Genomic DNA, 23,794 nt, shown 5'->3' with positions numbered 1-23,794 from the left:
GTGTTACTGACATTTTTCGTTAGTGAGTTAACCCACTTTTAGTAATTTTCAACCTACCCTTTTTATGGGAGGTGGGTGTGGTTATTATTCGATTTCTTTCATTTTTGGACTGTATTAAGAAGTGGCTAAAAAAACGACAGCAGAAAGTTTGGTTTATATAGCTTTATTGGTCTCCGAGATATAAAAAAATAACATCCAAATATGCCCCTTCATAGTGCGATCCTTCACAACAAATTTTATTTCCATAGTTTTATTTATGGCTTAGTTATGTGTTTTCGGTTTTCGCCATTTTGTGGACGTGGCAGTGGTCCGATTTTGCTCATTTTCGAAAGCAACCTTCCTATGGTGCCAAGAAATAAGTGTGCCAAGTTTCATCAAGATATCTTAATTTTTACTCAAGTTACAGCTTGTGCAGACGGACGGACAGACAGACATTCGGATTTGAACTCCACTTTTCACCCTGATCACTTTGGTATATATAACCCTATATCTAACTTAGACTTAAGTTAGTTAACTTTAGTTTTGGGTGTTACAAACAACCGTTATATGGACAAAACTATAATACTCTCTTTAGCAACTTTGTTGCGAGAGTATACAAATATTCATCTCTACAGACTATAACTTATACGGATAACTGCCAAACTAGTTAATATCTTTCAGAATCCTTTACACACATCAGTATTAAGATAAATGTATATCTGGTTTGATTTGTGAATTCTAGATGCCCATATGAGCAAAATATTTGCGGTCAAAAAGAGAATTTTAAATGTATTATACGTTCACAGTTTTCCTGTTCCATTCAGTTAGTAATATACTACAAAGTGCATGCTTTGAGAAATTTCATACCATCTCCATCAAAGTTTTTACTGCCGCATGGTGAAGTGGTGAGATTGACGTCGGTGACACCCGACTCCACGTTTAGTCACGCGAGCGAACTTCAGCGACCTGAGATGTGATGTAAAAATACCAAAAGAAACAGCAGAAATAATTTGTTTTCGTTTGAAGAAATTGACGGCTGATTTTATTGCTACCACAACTCGTAAATAGCTTAGTACGGAGCCGCTTGCATATTCCGTTATGTCGTGTAACCATGTTAATGAACAACTTTACTATTGCGATATTATATAATTGTATGCTCTAAATTAATAGCGGTACGTTCAATTGTTTAATTTACTTGCAAGAGTGATATGGGTGCAATAAATCGAAGAATCTTATAAAAATTAACATCAACTAACGGTGATTCAATTCAACAGATTAAATAGTATAAAAATATAATAAATAATATTTTGTGAGATTTTCTAATCACTTCTTCACTTTTCTTTACAACTCCACTTTTATTAGTCATCAGTGATAAGATCAATAATAACTAAAGATATGTATATATATCAGGCACGGCAGGCAATAAATCCTAACAAACATGCTCCTTTTTTGACATTTTGAAGATATTTTCATAATGTCACTCTCCTTGTTTCTATTGAAAAAAAATTGGGACAGTCGAGTTTCACAAGCTTCACTTCAGCCGAATTTTTCACCAGCAAAAACATTCGCGATATACAGGAATATGTAGTAGTCTCCTGTTGACAGGTCCGGACTATAAGGTGGCGAACGCCACCAAACACAACCTGAGGGTCGGCAATACCGGCATGGCCACTGTTTGTACGGCTCACGGCGAGTCGACCACCACCGTTTTCGCTTGACATTGTTCCCACTGAAACACTTTTCATCAGCAGGACCTATCCGCTGCAAAAATGTATCGCTTTTTTTGCAATTCAGCGGCGATTTGCAGATTGAAATTATGATTTTTACTTTATTTGAGTGGTTCCAAAGAATTTTTTCGCGTAATTTTTAGAAATTGGGTAATAGAAACGGTGCTTACATAATGGTCAGACTTAATTTATATTTTCGGCATTTCGGCATTCTGTCACACATGTTTTTGTTTTGATTTTTTATGATTCGTATTGAAGCAATAAATGCAGATTCATTTTTCATAAATGTATAAAGCCAATTATGCGACTGTAGTGAATCGTAACTTCTCAGAAGGATGAAGTCTAACTTCGACCTAACTGGTCTAGACCACCCTCCTTAAGTCTGATACAATATTCACCTTCCGACTATGCTCCTATATGCCGTTAGAAAATAAGTACCAAGGTCGATTCTTCAATTTGTGGCCTGTCCTTAGGCCTGATTGAAAAACAAAATTGACAATGAGGAAGTAATTGTCGCTCGACAAAAGATGAATCGGGATATTATTTTATTAGATCTCAGTATCTCACCCTCAATGGCAATAATGTCGGATAAGAAAATCGAATTCTATAAAAAATTCATCATCTATAGGTACTCCCACACATGTAAATTAATAACAATATTTATATAATATATTTGTATACAATACAGAATTTCATTTTTATTGGCAAACGATATGAATGGAACACAATTGGCCTTCAATATCTGCTGAATAATACTCGCACTCGCTATACGTTATATAAAAAAGTTTTTATCTAATTTTGCAAACTTATTTCAGCATGATTTGTTGCATTTGCGAACTCCAGTGACGCACACACATATCATGTCGCTGGCATTTGCGGTAAGGCTCACTAATCCCAAAGGTCTTTGCAAACATTTTACCACTGAGCCCCGACTTGTATTGTCTTTCTTTTCGCACACATAAACCTTGAACTCTAATTCTGCACAACCGATGAAAAAGTGAAAGCTTAAATGCTTTGCGGAAAATTAGTTCCCTCAGCGTACATATATTACACCTACACACACACGTGGTTTCCTTGCCCATCTTTTATTCACATAAATGAGCCTTGTTTGCGGACGTGCTTAATCTAATATTGTTCTACCGAAAAAAACAAAAAATGCGGAAAAACAGGCCAGAAGAATACTCGAAAAAATGGTATAGCAAACAATAACAAAAACATGGCTTACGAGTAGTGTCAGGTGAAACAGATGAGAGTGTGTGACAAACTCACCTCTACCCAGTTGGAAAAAAATAAATGCGAATTAAGTTTTTGCCGAATTTCTGGCGTAGACAAGGAGGTGGCATGTGTCATACTCATTAGCAAATATTCAGGATTCAGCTGACGTTTGCGTACATCAATTCGCTGTCAAAGCCAGTGCCCGGAATGTCTACCACTAGCAAACCGACAGCAACCACACTCCTTTGAAAGACACACATGCACTTACACCAGAGCAAATTTATTATAGGGTGATCCGAGAACAGTGTAAATTAGAGAGTGACAACTTTGCTTCAGCTAAGCTTGACAGAAACCCGTCGAAATATCGAAAAAACAACTCTCATCCAATGCCTAGGATCGTAAGCAACAGTACCGGTCTAGAGATCGAAAAAATTAAATATAAAATATTTAATTAGATTCTTTATAATTTTGTTCGATATTTAAAATGAAAAAAAAAAAATTGAACCACCCTGTATATTCATACATACATACATATATAATAAAACTGCGTAACCACGCTGGTGTTGGTAATTCGACCTTTACAAAATTTCAACTTGAACAATTAACGCAAGCGCTCTTTGCAGCGTACAGGTGAAAAGTCAGCTTGAAGGACACGTGCACCTCCAAATCTAATTACGTCCAAAACAAAGAACATTAACCACTTCTCCTCGCACAATGCGACCCCCTCGACAACACACAGGTTGTAGCTCCAACAATTGGCTAAAATGTGAATACTTTGACGGCTTTGTGTTTGAGCCTAGTTGCTCTCGCTTGTATTGGTGTGTGAGGCGCAGAATATGTCGAGTTGTTGCCACTACATGTGCAAAAGGACGTGCGTTGGTTGGCGGTGAAGAGCATAGCAGCTCACTATATGCATGTTGTAAAAGTCTGCTATTGAGTAGACGGCGAAGTTTTTGCGGCAATGCTGTCAAAATTTTGCTGCAGTGTTGCGTAACTTTTTTTATGACATGCCACAAAAGGATACACAGTAATCATAAAGGAAATGTATACCGCTCAGAATGTTTACATTTTATATTCAAATATGCTTCACTAGGATGGGTCGCACATGTTAGAAGATTTTTGGGACGAGTTACGGTATAAAACCCAACGGAAATTTGAAAATCTTAATATTAGCTGTATGGGAGCTAGGGGAAGTTATGACCCAAATTCACCCATTTTTGGAACAGGTACACATTATTAGATAAAAAGAATCCCCCTAAATTTCTTTAAAATATCTTAGAGATTTATCGACATTTGACACTGAGGCCCTCATCTTCGTTACCCGGGACCTTGGATATTTATACCCTAAACAGGGTGTATTAAGTTTGTCACGAAGTTTGTAACACCCAGAAGGAGGAGTCCGAGGCCCTATAAAGTATATATATAAATATATATCGTTTTGATGATATCGTTTGGAAATTTGCAGATGTTATTTTCTCTTCAAGAAGCTGATCATTTGTCGGAACTTCCGATGTCGGACCACTATATCATATAACTGCCATACAAACTGAACGATCGGAATCAAGGGCTTGTATTGAAAAGTTTCGCATTTTACTACATATCTTCACGAAATTTGGTGTGAGTTATTGCTCATAGAAATAATTTAATCTCCGAAAAAATTGTTCAGATCGGTTCACTATAGCATATAGCTGTCATACAAACTGAACGATCGGAATCAAGGGCTTGTATTGAAAAGTTTCGCATTTTACTACATATCTTCACGAAATTTGGTGTGAGTTATTGCTCATAGAAATAATTTAATCTCCGAAAAAATTGTTCAGATCGGTTCACTATAGCATATAGCTGCCATACAAACTGAACGATCGGAATCAAGGGCTTGTATGGAAAAGTTCCCCATTTTACTACATATCTTCACGAAAGTTCACGGCTAAAAAGAATTAGTAAAATGTTTTCTTTTTTTATACTTTTTCGTACGTCTTTAGATTTGCTTAAACACATAGTTACTAAAAGAAATGCACCTGTGAAGGGTATATTAGCTAAGGTACAGCCGAAGTTAACTTTTTTTCTTGTTTTAGTCCAATTTCAACAATTTTTAGATGAGCGATGCCACACCTGCAATGCTGTATTGTAAAGTGAACAAATTATATGGAATTTGAAATTGTGTACTCGTAGACGTGGTTGTTAACTGATTTTGACCGTTTTCAGCCGTACATCAGATAGTCAAGAAATGTGTTTTTACTCAAAAGGGATCGATGTCACGACCATTTTAAATTTTTTTACCATAATTATTTTGTTTTTGTTTTTCGCACTTGAAGAAGTTTTCAACATAACCTTTGTATGATGAGTGGGCGTGGTTATTACGCCATTTTTATGGTATATGATGGAGTACTATAGGAAATTTGTCCAGTGTCAAAAAATAATAACATAAAATAACCGAGAACCCTTGTGCAATGTATTGTATTCCAGATTTCGATAACAGTAATTTATTAGGCTGTGCTGGCCTAATGTGCCAACCTATATACTCGTACATAAAAAATAATATTATAGATATACAACTATATAACCATTTTCTGCATTAAGTTTGCGAACCTTTATATTTCGCTGAAGCCATCAAAATTTCGGCTTCTTGGTAATTTTATTTTAGTGGCGTTAATAAAGTTGTGGTTTACCACGCGAATTCAATTTTAGCACTGCTTGGTAATTACTCTTGCCGGTAACCAAGAGTTTATAGAGATTGATAGAAAGTTATGAAAGTAAAATTGTGTGATAATGTTTACACGAATAATGCGGAATAATGCGCTGTAAAATGTGAATTAGCCACGCTTGGCAAATTAAAAAGTTTTTGCGGTTTTCTTTTGAAATTAAATAAAATTAATTCTGCAAATATTTACACCTTTGTGTTTTTATGAAAACGAGGGGACTGTATTTAGACAAAAAGCATTTAGAGGGTTAATAAAAACAGAAAAGTGTAAATTTTTATGGAAAAATTATTGTCTCGACTTTTTTTCTATTTTTATGTCCTACTATGAAAATAATCAGAATCGCTTTTATACAATTGATATTCCGAATATCGAAGAAATATGTAAAATAATAATCTCGAAATTAAAAAAATGTCCAGAACCTGGCCATATGTGTCCAATTATTACCTATAGTACTACTTGCTTTAATTACCCTGAAGCAACTTTCGATTTCAGTTAATGGCTATTTAATGTTCATGGCAAGTGGTGCGAACAGCTGTGGCTAAATGAAATATTCATGCTAGAACATATCTACTCCTGGAATATTTACCAGCACATGCATAAATTACATTGTTGATAAACTTTATCGCATAATTGTGTGTAATCAATTTATTTTATAGGTAATACATATGTAAAAGGAGATTATTATAAGTAGTTACAATAAGCCTAAGTGTTTCTGGGAATATTTGAAACAAAATAATAAAAAAAAAACTAATGAGAGTATTCAATATTTAATAGGTCAAAAATCGCCTTTGGATTATTCAATACATGTCATAATGAACATAAAAGAAACGAATTTTCAATGAGTCAGTCAACAAGTGATTCCAAGAAAATTAAAAATTCAAAAGTACCTGTAGAGGGAAAAGAATACTGACGAGTGAGATGAGTAGTAAGAATACTTCAAAATAGAATTTCTGGACATAACGAATAAATTTTATTCAATACCATATTCTAGAAATGTTAGAACTGGCTTGTTATGTGGTTGTTTTCATTAAGACTGCTATAGAAAAGTCTGCCGAAAAAAAGCGTTTTTTTAGCAATTTTTTTTGAAGGGGAAGAAGATGATTGCGGTAAACGGTTTAAGAGGATAGTGTACTATATTTAAGGCTTAAAAAAACAATATTTATTATTAAAAAATATTGAAATTTGTTCAAAGTTGTAAGTATTTTTCTGGAGCGCCTGGAGTCTGCACTTGTAAATCGGTGCCGGTGATGGAGGTCGTACGATGCATTTGAAACAGTCGAACCAACATTTTTTTTAATTTTTTATACGTTTCTTTTCTTTATGAACTAAAAAAATACCAAAGAAGTTATAAAATTCCAAATTTTTTCGAAGTTTGAAAAAAAAATTCACTTTTTTGAGAAAAAAATTGATTTTAAGTTGCAAAACAAGTAGTTTAAATAATACTTTTGTCCAACTTTTTTAGTTCAAATAGAAGATAATTTAATACTGAAGCTTTAGTTTTTCTCGATCGGACATATATTCTTTTTGCTATCGCCGGCACCGTTTTCTAACACTTGTGAAAATGAAAATTCGAGAAAACGCGCTTTACAGTTTTCGGTCGGGTCTGCCTGAGCATTCGCACCTACTCGACGCTCGGCCACTAAAACTGCTCTAGCTTCGAAAATATGTCGAATTGGCCTCTGGAATTTTAAAGACATATTCTTTGATAGTTTTGGAAGAGATTTAAAACAAAACAAAAAAATCGATTTTTTGAAGCCTGTAAAGCAGACCTTCTTAAAATATTATTTTAATTGTAAACCTTTCTAAAACTGTTCAGTTTAAGGCAAATATTCTCTTATTTTTTATCTCATCAACTTATTATTAACAAATATAAATCACTAACATTTCATTTTTCTTCCAATTGCAGAAATATTTAAGTTCGAGGATTTGCCGATAAAACACAAGATGTCCCTTTTCGGCGGCAACAGTCACTCCATGTCCGAGGAAGAGATCGATGAGTGAGTCCATAATACACTTACTAGATATTTATATAAACACAGCTATGCAAAGTTTTTGTGGTAGTCAAATTGGCATGTGCAAAAGCAAAATTATTTAGTGATAGGGTTACCACGTTCTGAATGATACTGTTATTATTACCATGAAACTTTTTCATATTATACATATCTGCATACTTTAATCACAAAAAAATACATACATACATGAACATCTAATTTAAAAAATGCTGCGAAACAGGTAATGGATTAATGACTTCAATTATGTGTTAAAAATATATTCAGTTTTTTGTCAAGTAATCAATATATAAATTTGTTTATGCCTAACGCTTTTTATACCAGTAATAAGTACATAATTTTAGCTAGTTACTAACAGTGTGGCTCCTGAGTTCATTATTCGAGAAAAACTGTAGTTTCAACATGACCCAGCTTGTTTTTAAATTTTATTATAAAAATCGTGTTTAATCATGTATAATATTTTTTTACTTGAGTTATACCTATATTTCTTGCTTCGTTGAGTTTTATTCTTATTTATGTACATACATAGCTTTATTGTATGTAGTTTCCAATGACCTTGCCGTGCCTTTGCAGAGAGTTTTTATTGTGGTGCAATTTAGAGTAGTAAAAGACCGACACGAGAACTTTTAAGGTTATTTTTTTAAGTTTTAAACAGTGACATTTTTACTCACAAATGATTCCAAACCACCGATTGTATGTGGACCCAGAATACCATAACATAGGTCCACATCTGTATTACTTCAAAAGTTGGCTGTAAGTATTAAAAGCCAAAGCGAAATACAAAATTAACATTAATGGACCGCTGAAATATGTTAAATCTCATCTATACATAGTTCGGTCTTCATCTTCACCTAGAAAATGTTATAACTCAAAAAGAAGTTAAGCTTACACTGCGGTATTCGGTTATATCTAAAAAAAAGAATATAAGAATAATATAATTATAAAGCAATAAATTTTGGAGCTCCCATGGTTGAGATAGGATTAATTTTTCCAATATGTCTCACATGAACCCTACATACGGTGTAAAGTCGACTGGATACGATGAGTCGTGTCGTACTATGCTGATGAGAATGCAAGAGAGGGCATTCGTGTCCTTATTTCACAATGGACCGGCATTTAGCAATCCAAATGGGATCCTTCGCGTTACCTGTCTTGAGAGTCAGCCTCTGAATCTAACCTAACCTAAGTTATAGCGTTTTATATTTTTGCGATTAACATGACAGTGGTTCTATTCCGTTATGTTATCAATATTGCCGCTTTAGAGTGCATGGAAGTGCCAACAAATCTCAATAAAAGGAGTTATCGATTACATGGAAAATGAGCAGCCGAATTGAAAGACAATCATACAGAAATCATTCATCTTGCCACCCTTATATGTATATAACTATACTGTCTGGTGAAAATAAACCCACCTAAACATTTATCAATAAATTTGCTAATAAAAGGAAATCATCCAAAAAATCCCAAAGGATTGTCGGTGTTGAAATCAGATACTAGAAAAAGTGAACAATATTAAATTGAATTGCAGAAAAACGAAGAATATTTCTAAATCTATGTATATAAAAATTACGCCACAGGTGGCAACTATTACCCAACACAATGTAAAGTAATGAATTGAATAGCATATCTTTAGGCGCGCACACCGGGATGCGACATTGCGTCGCCTATAAATGCCCTTCACACAGCCTAACCTTCATGGATCGCTGATTTTCCCCGTCCACACATCCGCCTAAGTAATTGTGGTAATACTATCGGAGAAGCGCGGCTCCGATGCAACAATATTCACTCGCTACACAAGTTGTCTCACACATATCCTGGTACACAATGGGGTTTATTGGCATACGCATTTCTTTTGTGTTTGTGCGTTAGGCGCCGACAACGTAGGGATGCTTAACAGTTTGTAAACCTGTCAAGTATTCAGTCAATTGTTAAATTGAGTTCCAATCAAAAGCAGTAAAAACGGCAGAACAAAGTATGCACTCTATATATATACTCATACGTATGTATGTATTTGTGGGTAACAAACTAATACTTACACATTTGATCACTTTTTTTCTAAGATAATTTCTAGTTCCAGTTAGGCGTGCAACAAGAGAAGCTAGCATAGAATAATGAGGTTTGCGTGCCGTATACAGTGGGTGACAATAATACAATGACATTTTTCAAGCAAAAATACTGATAATATTTTTAGTAAAAATAATAATAGTAAATTAAATTCAATGTAGAATAATTAAAATTCTTTTATTTTTTAATGGATATATCAGAAGAGAATAAATAAAAAACTTTAGTTAATTTTTTTAGATACAATTTTATATCATAATATGGTCACAAACCATTCAACAGAGGGCGATAACGAAGGCGAGTATTTCGATTGTGGAGGCTAACTTCGATTTTATTCGGTCCAATACCCGGGAAAAATAACGATTTTGTCGGAACAATAATTTTTTGAAATTGTTATATAGATGGGTTATAGTAAAAGAAATGGTTTTAAATCATATAGGTATCGTTGAAAACGAGTTATTGGGTAAAAGTCTTTCCAGTTACCTTGTCGAATAGCAAGTTTCAAGATTAATGGTTTCTCCGATGGAGCAAATTACAATTTGTAAGTTCACCCTTCAAAGATTGTATCTAGAAAATCCATGTTTATCACATCTACATGTATATTATATTGGATGTCCTCGCGTTATGAAACATCTAGTTTTGGTAATTTATTTTTGCACCAAAAAATTTATCAAATAAAATTGCTCATTAATCAGCTAAAAATAATGGTAATTTATGCTAAGAAAACACAGTCCGCCAACGTCTCTAGACTCTTCTCCTAAGTAAAAACGTATCCTCGATAGAACAACACTTTTAAAATTCAATACCCAAACTCATATTTTGTATGTACACATTTTTTTGTAGCTACTGTAGATATTCATCTATACTTCCACATGCTTATGTTTTACGTATGACAAGTTGCCTTTCATACTGCTTTTATAAAAATCAGCCGCTGTTTATTAAATGAGTGCATGAACCTATTTCCATCGAGGACTTTTAAATAAATGGGTGTGTGTGTGTATACTTATGTGTTCTTACGCAAATGTCTATTTACTAGATTTCCTTCTTCTAATTGCATGGCTCTTTACATATTTACACTTTTGTATGTTTGTAGGCGCATTACTTTATATTGGTTAGGTGCATCTGCTTAACCCATTACTGCCCAGAATTTTTACGTTTCAGATTTTTCTGAAATGAAATACAACTATGTATTTTGACCGCCTGAGAACGAAAGTGAAGTCTTTTTTACGATTCATTATATTCAATATATAACCGGAAAATGCGAAAAATCAGCGCAGTTTGTTGCTTTATAGTGTAATTTTCAAGTTATTTATGAAAAGATAGGGAAAAATTTTGCGTTACGATATGGTAATCGTGGCGGTTGGTTCGGGTTAATATATGTAAGTAAGTGTTATATATGTATATCTATATATATATGTGTATGTAAATATGTGGTAGCTGTATGCAGATGCTCACATGCACCGACCTTTTTATGAGAGAACAAATATTGACATACTAAGGTGAGAGGCACACAGTAAATGTACATATGGAAATTTAATACTTTGTAGTGGCAGTGACGTTGATTAAAATAAAATACAGTGTTGCTTGAATTATCGGGATGCGTCTTTTTATCAGTTGGTGGCAACTATATTTCAAAATATTCAAATATAACTCATCGAAAGACTTTCCTTTTCATACCCACGTATACATATATTTTTTCCGAAAATCCGATATCGATATATTTCCAACAGGTGGCAACTCTAGTCTAAAAAAATTGCTTGCTGCAAAACACCTTCCGAAAAGCTTTCTTAAATGATTGGGTTATCGTAATATTTTAGAATTTAACTTATTTCGATAGGTGGCAACCCTATTCCAAAATATCTCCAATGTAAAGCTATACACATACATATGTACTTTTTTATTGTGGGTATCAACAATAGATACAATATTTTTTACGTAAATGAATGAGGATATCTATATAGATCTCATTTATACTATTTCTCGGAAACCAATTGAAACCAAATATTTATTGTACCCAAATAATAAAGTACGCTTCTTTAATTAATAGCTTTCCACTTTTCGTATTTAAAGTCATAAAAATGAAAAATCGTTAGATTAATAATAAGGAATAAATTGAAGTTAGCAGTCTCCTAGCTGTGCTTATTATCGCTTATTCATTATCATTGTCATACTTTTCCTCTAGTACGAGTACCTATAACACAATAGCATTGTGCAAAAACTCTCCATTTATTCATTAATAATTGAAAACATCAATCGACATTCCATGAAGAGTCATATAATTACAATTTAATTAAACGTTACATTTATTTTCTCTTTTGCTTGTCTTTTCATTTTTTATATCTTCTTTCAAATTCATTGCAACATAAAAGCTTTTGTAAATGATTATGCGTACAATGCGAAATTGAGTTTATTTTAATTAGGCCAATTAATGTCGCCAAAGAGTATGAATGAAGGTTCTTCCTTCAAAACGACATGTTGGGTGTGTGAGATATTTCTCAGAATGTAGCAGAATAATAAATATGAAAATGAAGTAGGTTTGATTATATGTTAGCATATATTACAGTGTGAGGCAATATTGTGGAGGAAAACTTTTTAAGATTTGATTTAAGACATATTTAGTAAAGTCGATGTTAAAAACCCTCTTCAGTGAACAAAAAAAAATAATAATAAGAGTGTATAAATATTTCTCAGTATGTAATTATAAGAGGAATTGTGTGCCTCGAAATATACATATACATACATATATGGTTTTATTAGAAGGGTCGAGAAAAATATACAGACAAATAAATGCCAATAATTTGGCTTTATTATATGGGTGATTCTACGATAAGAGGTTTCAATTTCATAGAGAAAACGACCAGAGAAAAACTTTGGATTTTTTTTTTTCATGAAACCTCTAAATTACGATTTTTGTTCCTTTTATTTATCTTCTCACATAAGGGCAAGCCACTTAATACATATTTTATTACTTTTTCGACGACCAGGGTAAATACATCGGCCAGGGGAGAGACGTAAAATTTATGCCAGATAATTATTTTACCAAATGCAAAAAATTAATTTAAAATAGTATTACAAATTAAAGGTACTCTCTTTCCTAGATGAATAAACCCTAAAATTAAAATAGCAAATCAATAAATTCACTCTTTATCATAAAGAAACGAAACAAATGTTAAATATAAAATCTTAAGATCTTTCAAAAACATTTCTGACTTTTTAAAGACGTAATATGTACATATATCCTCTGCCCTTTCAAAAGAAGACATATATGTATATATATTTGGCGTATGCACCGCTTATGCGATTATAGGCGAATTTATATGAGCGCGCTAGTCATCTCTCCTTTTTGCTGTTTGGTAGGAATTGGAAATACCAGTAGAAAGAAACCAGGTCACTTTTAACCTGGTTTTTCCTACGGAATGGAGGGCTTACTGATCCTCTGCTTCCACCAGCCGGTACTGCATCGAACACTTTCCAAGCTGAAGCGCTTTCGTCATTCGAACAACATGACGTAGCCTCTGTCTTTTTATTCGCTGAACTACATATGTCAGTGTCGTCTTATCAATGACTTATCGTTATGTTATAACGATGAGCTGTTCCATCATCTGCGGTATTCGCCGTTGTCAATGTTCAAAGGACCAAAATCAGTTTTCGAATCCAGTACACCGCACAATCGGGGCGCAATAACTAAAAAACTACAGCGCTCAAACGGATTTCGCGATTAGTATTGTTAACTTCAGGCTAAAATGAGCCCATGAGCAGTTTTTTCAATGCGAACGTGTCCGAAACTTAAATAAAAAGTAGCAATGGGACAAGCCAGGAGAGAGACATTTTTAGACTTTGTAAGGCATTCCAGAAAAAAATGTTTTAATTATGCAGTAAATTGTAATATTATTTAATACACTACATTAATATAATGTGATTCATTTAAAAGAATAGCAACATAAAGGACAAAAACAATAGTTTGAGCTGATTGCCGCACAAGTTCCCTCTTATCTTGGATTATCCATATAACATTAACTTTTCTGGACATAATGAAGGTGATCCTGCCGGTCTAATTCTGTGTTATTTATTACACAAAGCGTCGAAAGTTGGTATTAAAATGATCAATCATAACTTGTTTCAAAATATAACTAAGTCCAATCACGGGATTTGAAATAATAATATTATATATATTCAATAAAAAATCATATCCTGTTTGGCATTTATATGGAGCGTAATTAAGCGGGAAAATATCCTATTACGCATGGAAATTTAACAATACCCACACAATTGCCATAATCAGTAATCAAATAATGAGATGCATATTCTGGGTAATCAATTTGAAATTCATTAAAGAAGGTATCGCTGACAAGTTGCCTCTTACTCAGATACAAAATAAATGTATGTATGTATATAATTACAAGTTATGTCCTACCTAACCTCTTAAATTTTCCCATAGGTATAAGAGACCAAATTGTAGAACTCCCAAATTCCTTATGGGAAACATGTTGAAGTGCATATATTTTGCATTTTTTTTATACTCTCACAACAAAGTTGCTAAAGAGAGTATTATAGTTTTGTTCACATAACGGTTGTTTGTAACACCCAAAACTAAACGAGTTAGATATAGGGTTATATATACCAAAGTTATCAGGGTGAAGAGTGGAGTTCAAATCCGAATGTCTGTCTGTCTGTCCGTCTGTGCAAGCTGTAACTTGAGTAAAAATTAAGATATCTTGATGAAACTTGGCACACTTATTTCTTGGCACCATAAGAAGGTTGCTTTCGATCAGACCAAAATCAAATGAGCAAAATCAACCACTGCCACCCACACAAATTGGCGAAAACCGAAAACACATAAAGTGCCATAACTAAGACATAAATAAAGCTATGGAAATAAAATTTGGTATGAAGGATCGCACTATGAAGTGGCATATTTGGATATAATTTTTTTGGGGAAGTGGGCGTGGCTCCGCCGCCAAATAGGTTTTATGTACATATCTCGCAAACCAATAGAGCTATATAAACTAAACTTTCTGCAGTCTTTTTTTTTAGCCACTTCTTAATACAATCCAAAAATGAAAGAAATCGGATAATAACCACGCCCACCTCCGATACAAAGGTTAGGTTGAAAATTACTAAAAGTGGGTTAACTCACTTACGAAAAACGTCAGACACTAAATTTCACATAAGAAATGGAAGATGGAAGCTGCACTCAGATTTTTTTACAAAATGGAAAATGGGCGTGGCGTCGCCCACTTATGGGTCTAAAACCATATCTCAGGAACTACTCGACCGATTTCTTGGTTTATAATAGTTTCCTTACATCCCAATGGTATGTTGTGAAAATAGGCTAAATCGCTTCACAACCACGCCTACTTCCTATATACCAGAACATTGAAGACGATCTGAATCGTTTACATTACAATATATAAAGTAAGCACTAGTGAAGATATCGGTGCAGAACTTTGCACAAATACTATGTTTATAATGTGGCAGCCCCTTTCTAAAAATCGCCGAAATCGGACCATAGGTTTTTAAGGCCCCATATATCGAACGCGAGGACCTCGTTGCTTCTAACCTAATGTTATGGTTTCCAACTTTCAATGGACTTTATACAATATATATGACGAATATGTGGGTCAAATTGTGTATTATATAATATAAATAAAGTTAAATAATATAAATAAAATTAAAGTTACACCCGAACTTAGCCTTTCTTACTTGCTCCTCTTAAATTTCGTTAAGGTGCAACTCTAATTCGGTATATCTTTTATTAAAACTTCGAAACATTTTAAATACTTTCCTCGAATATAGCAATTTTAGATCGTCAGAGAACATATTCAGTTTATATCTCGGAAACTAGTTGAAATGCCAAAGTAATCAATGTTGGCAGGTTTGGAATCTATAGGGTATCATTATTTGTTGTTTATTAATATTCCCAAATGTTTATTACACTGGTATACATTCATTTGTATACATATATATTTGCTCTGTAGAAATATAATAGCTAAAGTTTCTAAAAAATGATTAAGATTATTTGCATATGAAATCATTCACTTAGTTTTTTATGTCTTTTACTGATAATATAATTCTAGGAATGTAATTGCAAGTATGAACAATTCGTTTATTTACAATTTCAAGATACGTGCTTCTGTGTACGAATTGTTATACTTATTTTTTTTAGTACGACTCTTCAGATCACATATAGTTTCATATTCATAGAATGTAACAATAAATGCTTTCTGATGGAAATAATAAAAGCAAGGACGAAATTTTGAACCTATATGGATGTACTAATACATACTCGCATATACATTTGCCTATGTAAATATCATATCCCACTTGTGCATGGTGTAGTTGCTTAACTTGGTAAATCCTGCAGTGCTCGATGAGGGCACGAACGTTTTTTCATTTGCATATTTTAATTGATTCTTCTTTACTTTGTGCTTTTTATTCCTATCGGCAGCTGTGTTGAACGATTTTATGAATAAATTTACCATACTGGGGAATAAGGCAAATATTGCTATATGAAACTTGGTTGGACTGGCTTAATACGCTTTTGAATAAATACATACACACACCTTTGATGATGAAAAATGATGATGAGAACCACGGTCTCGAGACAATTTTCGTTAATTTCTCCACTATTAATCAAATTGATAATTGAAATTTGAAAATTTTATCAAGCTGAACATCTAAACACTTTTCTAGTTCTATGTCAGAAAATCTTCAAAGTTTCACCCACATAAATCATCATGCAATAATAGATACATATATTGATATACACATAAGAAATAATTTGTATAATTGTCTCAAAGTGGCGACAGCTGAGTTCATTAACAAGGTCAATTATGATTAAAATTTCATTAAGAACACAGTTACAAAACTAAGCAAGCTAGTTGAGTATAACATATAAACTGAACTTGGAGTGAACTAGTCACTTGTGTAGCACGATTTATAAAACTTAACTTGATATTTAAATTAGAAAAGCCTATTTGAAGAATGTACTTATCAAAAGCAAGTTACCAGAGAAACATTGGAGCATTTCTTGTATGATTGTCCTGCATTATCAAGGCAACGGCTCCAGCATTTGGGGGCTTCACTTTACGATATTCTGGAAGATTATTCGTTAACCTTTTGAAATTCGCGTCAAGCGCAGGCATACTAATGGTTTGATTACTCCTCATAAACTATGTGACGGCACTCCATCTGGTATCGCAAAGGACCAAAACAGGTCTACGTGTGGCTTCTAGGCCTACCAGATTTATCTAACCTAGCCTAGTGAACCAGAACCGAACTAGTATTGAATTAGCCTATTTCACTGCTGGGTAGTATAACTGCAATTGCGTCGGGTGTATTTAATAAAAAAGAATACGTCACTATTACGTTTGCAGAAATGTAAGAAAATTGACCAGTGCTGATTAAATAAGTTTTTTCTTTTTGCAATATCAGGGTTGCTCGTCGGGCAACTGTGAGGCCCAATTAATCATATTGTGTCGGTATACATATACATACATACATGTAGAAATATGTATTCAAAATTACATAAGACGTTTGACGAATTAAAATAAGGTGGTATATGAAGACAAGACGGGATATTATGTAAGGCATTGACCTTCAGTTTTAATAGTTTTAATTAATAAACAATTTTCGTAATACATACAGATAGACTTGAATTTTTGTAAGTGAAATTATAACTGTGTAAAAGTAGTGCTGACTCTAATTTGAAATTAATATTTTGTAATTTTAACTCGTTATTATTATATTATTTAAATTGACACTGTTCTTATTCAACTCTCTTTAACACATGCATTTGCATCTTATCAGTTTGACTAATGGATTCTAGGAAATTATTATTGTATCAAGCAGATATTTAATAATGCGCCATAGTTATAAATAGAAAACTTTATAAAGCACCAAAGTACAAATTAAATTTTGTTTCATTAATTTAGTCACGTATGAAAAGCCGTGAAATAACTTTATAGAACAAGGACTTTTTTACTTATTTTGTTATAAATATATATGTACATATATTTAATTTAAACAATTCAGGTTATCAAAGTTACATATTTGAACAGTATTTTGTGAATTTTATATTTAAAAATTCTGAAAAAATCAGCCGTTGCTACCTCATCTCTCTTGACGTCGCAACAAAGTTATCTTGCCGTGGACAGCATAAAGCATTATTGGTTAATCTAAAATCAATAAATCCAAATATTTGATGTATATGGATAAATCTAGTTAATGAACGAAGGATAAAGGATAATGTTAATCTGTGTATTTTTGATACACTTTGAACTAACCTTTTTGGTCAAAGGAAAAAGGCGTTTCAGAGTGCTTGGAAGTACAAGGTCCGAGCGGCAGCGCCTTTTTCTCAAAATGGTGTTTTCAAAGTCGGTGACCAACATTACTCGAAAACGGCTAGACCGATTAGTCTCAAATTTTAACACGACCTTCTTAAATATATTTTTTAGTAATTAATCGAAGATTTTTTCTCTCCGATAAATATATTTTATATAAATAATATTTTTTTATAAACAATTTAAGGCCGAAATTTCGGTGAAGAATCGATTTTTTTTTTTTTTGAGAAACCGTCAAAAATTGTCATTTTATTTTGCTTATTCCTTCGATTAAATACTAGATTTAACATTATTTTAACGAAATCTGTTTGGTTTTTTAATTTCATATAATCCAGTTCCGAGATATAGTGGTCACCGCAAAACGTCTTTTTTGAGAGGAGCTCCTGGAGATCAGCTGTAGCTCTTTTTCAAATAAATATTTTTACTAGTACTAAGTCTTAAAATACAGTTAAAAGACACACATATTAATGTGTATACATTTTTAGATCAATAAATTAAAAAGTTTTCTCAGAAAAATTTCTGGAAAATTCACTTTTTTTCGGCCGTCTAACTGTATATAACCCCTTAATTTAGTCACGTATGTATTGGTATTTATGAAAAACTTTTTATAAATATATCGTCTTATTATGTCAAAAATTCTGCATATTTTAATGCGATTTCCGTGATGTTTATAGTTTTTTTATTTAAGGGGTTGGGGGTAGTCAGAGACACGAAAAAATGAGAATTTTCAGTAATTTTTTTGCTATTAAATCATGTTATTTTACAAAAGTAATAATATGCCATTATTATACAATGTTTTGACTTCAAGTCACAAAAATTTAAAAAAAAAATATTATAATTTCCAAAGTTATAGCTCTCTGTATTGACCCAGTTTCAAAAAAAGGTCCTTGCGGTGACAATCTAAATCAATCGGATAAAAAAAATAGTTTTATAAATTGATAATCCTTGTATAATCCTTAATCAAAAATTAACAAAATGGCGGCCTCAGGAAATTTTTTTTAGATTTTCGGGGAAAAATCAATTAAAATTAATTGGTCTTAAAAATCGAAAATCCTTCGGATTAGGCCTGAGTTTATTATGTATTTTAAAAGCTGTATGAATTTCATTAAAATCTACTGAGCGGTTATCGAGTCACCAGTTCAAAAAACATAGTTTTAGATAAAAAAAAAAAGTTTGACACTAGAGTGTTGGAGTGCCTGAGCGCTCTTTGTTATTTGTCAAATAACTCGAAAAGTAATTATCAGATCCACTTCAAATTTTCAGAGAATATTTAGAAGATTTAATTCTTAACGAAAATGAAATATTTTTTGAAAATCCTGACTACCCCTATCTCACTAAAAAGAGTGTTGATTGAGGGACAAAGAAATGCTAAGTGATAATTTTGTTCATAAATAAAATGTTTAGATTTACTTAGTCATAAAATTCCTTTAAGATAAATACTAGATTACAGCTAGAATTTCCTGACTTAAATCGAACTAGTTTTGCAAAACAGATAGGAGAGTAAAGTTACTTCGACGAATCAGTACTTTCGAAATAAAAAAATCTGAAGAATGTTAAATGAGAGTAAAAGTTGATGAATAATTTTTTTTGGACAAGTACTAAAACTCTTATGTAAAGTGAAATTAACATTTCGTGGGCATTTACTACCTTTAAACTACCAGTTGCTTGTTGTGAAAAAAAGCCAATTGAAATTGTGGTTTATACTAGTTATAAAGTAGTTTATGACCAGTTGATTTTACGGCGAGTTATCTACTACAGCACACAAACCGTGACAAAATAAAAACGAAGAAAAAACATAAACAATGCATTATACAAACTTTGATTTTTTTATTATTTTATCCACTCTTCAAAGCTGCTGACTCATATATTTTAACAGTTAACAGTAAAAATAATGAATGAGCACCGACACGTACACATAATGCACATACTCTTCAGTACATATAGAAATCTATGTCAAAGTGGGTAGACGTGTAGAATGCGGTTTGTATGAATTTAAGCCAATTCCAATAAAAATGATTATATATAAATAAACAGTTGGTACTTTTTTAAGCACATACGTATATGTATATATGTATATAGCATATATATATGTAAACAAAATCAATCTGAGAAATTTATTCACAAACATACCAATCATATACTAGTATAATGGTAGTTAGCGAAGTCGAGCCCCTCTGTTTGATATTCACAGGTTTCTTATTACCTGCTGATATAAAAAACAAAAACGCGGAGAGTGAGAGATTATATACTTTTGCAATCAAATAACGTTCAGTTTGCTAATGTTATACCCAGTAAGAAAAATTTGAGAACTTTTTTTATTTAAATTATGCATTCATTAAAGCGCCAAATAGAAATATAAAAGTTATTTATTGTTGAAAAATTAATCGTCTACAGTATATTTTTATACTCTCGCAACAGAGTTGCTAGAGAGTATTATAGTTTTGTTCACATAACGGTTGTTTGTAACACCCAAAACTAAACGAGTTAGATATAGGGTTATATATACCAAAGTGATCAGGGTGAAGAGTGGAGTTCAAATCCGAATGTCTGTCTGTCCGTCCGTCCGTCCGTCCGTCTGTGCAAGCTGTAATTTGAGTAAAAATTAAGATATCTTGATGAAACTTGGCACACTTATTCCTTGGCACCATAGGAAGGTTGCTTTCGAAAATTAGCAAAATCGGACCACTGCCACGCCCACAAAATGGCGAAAACCGAAAACACATAAAGTGTCATAACTAAGTCATAAATAGAGCTATGGAAATAAAATTTGATATGAAGGATCGCACTATGAAGGGGCATATTTGGATGTAATTTTTTTGGGGAGGTGGGCATAGCCCCGCCCCAAAAAAGATTTTCTGTACATACCTCGGAAACCAAGAGAGCTATATAAACCAAACTTTCTGCAGTCGTGTTTTTAGCCACTTCTTAATACAGTCCAAAAATGAAAGAAATCGGGTAATAACCACGCCCACCTCCCATACAAAGGTTAGGTTGAAAATTACTAAAAGTGGGTTAACTCACTAACGAAAAACGTCAGACACTAAATTTCACATAAGAAATGGCAGATGGAAGCTGCACTCAGATTTTTTTACAAAATGGAAAATGGGCGTGGCGTCGCCCACTTATCGGTCGAAAACCATATCTCAGTAAATACTCGACCGATTTCAATGAAACTTGGTTTGTAATAGTTTCCTTACATCCCAATGATATGTTGTGAAAATAGGCAAAATCGCTTCACAACCACGCCTACTTCCTATATACCAGAACTTTGAAGTCCATCTGAATCGTTTACATTACAATATATACATATGTAAAGTAAGCACTAGTGAAGATATCGGTGCAGAACTTTGCATAAATTCTGCATTTATAGTGTGGCAGTCCCTTTCTAAAAAGCGCCGAAGTCGGTCCATAGGTTTTCAAGACCCCATATATCGAACATGAGGACCTCGGTGCTTCTAATATAATATTAGGGTTTCCAACTTTTAATAGGCTTTATACAATATATATGACGAATATGTGGGTCAAATTGTGTATTATATAATATAAATAAAGTTAAATAAATAAATTGCGAGAGTATAAAATGTTCGGTTACACCCGAACTTAGCCCTTCCTTACTTGTTTTACTTAGATATACTTACGGGGATGTTATAAGTGAATCACAAAATTTATTTTGACACGCAAAAACCAAAAACAAAAATATTTAATTAAATTAGAAGACCCTATAAAAGTCTACAATGAAATGCGAATAGCAATATTGGTGATACTTTGTGTGATTTCGAACTTGGTATGAAGGTTCTGGTAATACCCAAATACTTTATAATGATTTTATAACGACGTATTGGCAAATATGAACTCAAAGTACAGTACTGTGCACGTTATCAGACAAAAGCGTAAAATGTTCGGTACTAAATTGCGGTAGATTAGACACAGAGAGTTAGTGAATAAAAAAATCATTAAAACATACTTATTAAATGTGATTTAGTCAAAGCTCTGAGTGCAGTTCTGAGACATACAAAACTCTATTTTAAGATTAAAACCAGTAGCGTTTGAAATGACGAACTTAAAGAGACTTGTTTGCGCGGAGAGATAAAATATTGAGTACGTAAGTGGTTTCATATGTATGTGCGTATGTGTAGCTGTTACTTACATATATACTATATCAATGTATATGTATTTTGGCCTCTTTTTAGTAGCAATAATAAAATTCTATATCGCAAATAAACTGGTATTCTGACGGAATGCCGAAATAAAACCAGTTGGTGGCTAATAATTTCAGAATGAATATTCATTATATAATTTGCACACTGAAACTAATATTCAAGCACACACGTATACTGATATATTATGTATGTATGTATGTATGTATGTATAATGCTTTAATTGCAATCTAACGCAAACGTAAAGATATATGTATACTTTTAAGAAAGAATTTACACAGAAAAAAATTTTAGATTGATCTAAACAAAATGGAAAAAAATAATTACTAGAAAGCCGAGTTCAAGCAAGGCAGAAAGAGAAGTGAAGAATCAAAGTTGGCTAGTGATACGGTATCCGATGAGGATTAAACGATTGATCTACTTATGTACTTATGTATAACTACAGCATTTATAAAACTAAAGTAATTTTTAATATATGATTCGCTGATGTTTATTTAAATTTTTCAAAATTTTATTCTATCATAAAGAACGGAAGTTTTGGAAAAATTTAGAAATATTAAATTTTTCCTGGAAAAAATACATATATTTTGACAAACAAACTGCTGAACAATGCTTTCCTGCTGTGTGCATTAGGCGAATCTGTCCCCTTATATACGTACTGCAATACATAAGAGAAAAAATTACGAAAAACGGAAATAAATCAGCTTAAGAAGCATAATTCTAGAACCATGTACTCAACCATAAGGGCTCATGCACGGAGTTTCTTAATGCATAAGTAATTTAGACTACATACAACCCCTAAAATATAAATTAGAAATATGTAAGTAATGTACAGCTGTTTTCATATGGATAGAGAACAACAAAATCAGCACAGCTGTTTGCCGGCTCAAACCAATTTAGCGAATTGTGATTATTCCATTACACATATCAACATACCAATACGAGTATTTGCAGGCATACATAAGAGAAGTAATCAGTCAAACCCTGCAGTGCAGGAGAAAATTTTCTAAAAATAACTAGTTTTAGACTAGTTGCAATTGGAGTGGTGATAATTGGATGTTAGAATATAATGAAAAGAAAAAGGAATTAATTAAATAATTAGTTACTTGAAAATTAGAAAAAAAAAAAATAAAGTCCATTGTAAAAAGTACCTCGAAAAACCACAACCAATTTCGCTCAAAATTCTTCATATGGAGCGTTTCCGAGTCACAATGAATTCTGGATATTTCAGAGTGATTTCTTTATCCGAATGTTTTTTCTCAAGCTTACAAAAAATGGATCTAATTATGCCCACCAAAGTCTTAAAAACATACATTCACCGTTTATTTTCGATCAGTCGGTGGACCGCTGCTTCTAATATGAGATCCCACTATTCTAAATAGTAGTTGAAACCATTGATAAGATGTATTGATGGACTACTACTGGTAAGAATTGAGGGCTGAACCAGAGTAACTTCGCATTACCGCAGAACAGCGACTACCGTGGTGATGTGGTTGGGACGAATGTCAATATATGAACCACCTCTCACCACTACTCAGTTATACCACTGTATGCATATGTATGTATATAACATACATATGATTGATTTCTTTTCGGCTCTCT

At 32.8% G+C, this 23,794-nt stretch overlaps 1 protein-coding gene across 1 annotated transcript in view; it reads left to right on the top strand.

The window, feature by feature from the left end:
* Nucleotides 1-23,794, top strand: part of LOC105213499 (uridine phosphorylase 1) — a 41,230-nt gene that overhangs the window by 5,798 nt on the left and 11,638 nt on the right. Inside the window, exon 2 of the mRNA XM_011186377.3 lies at nucleotides 7,530-7,620. Within this exon, the coding sequence (XP_011184679.1) occupies nucleotides 7,568-7,620 (53 nt within the window). The 5' untranslated portion in view covers nucleotides 7,530-7,567. The remainder of the gene's footprint in view (nucleotides 1-7,529; nucleotides 7,621-23,794) is intronic.

The sequence above is a fragment of the Zeugodacus cucurbitae genome, chromosome 2 (genome assembly GCF_028554725.1).
Source record: "Zeugodacus cucurbitae isolate PBARC_wt_2022May chromosome 2, idZeuCucr1.2, whole genome shotgun sequence".
Classification (NCBI taxonomy): Eukaryota; Metazoa; Arthropoda; class Insecta; order Diptera; family Tephritidae; genus Zeugodacus; species Zeugodacus cucurbitae.
The sequence above is the reverse complement of the archived record's forward strand: the minus strand, read 5'-3'. Positions and strand labels throughout refer to the sequence as shown.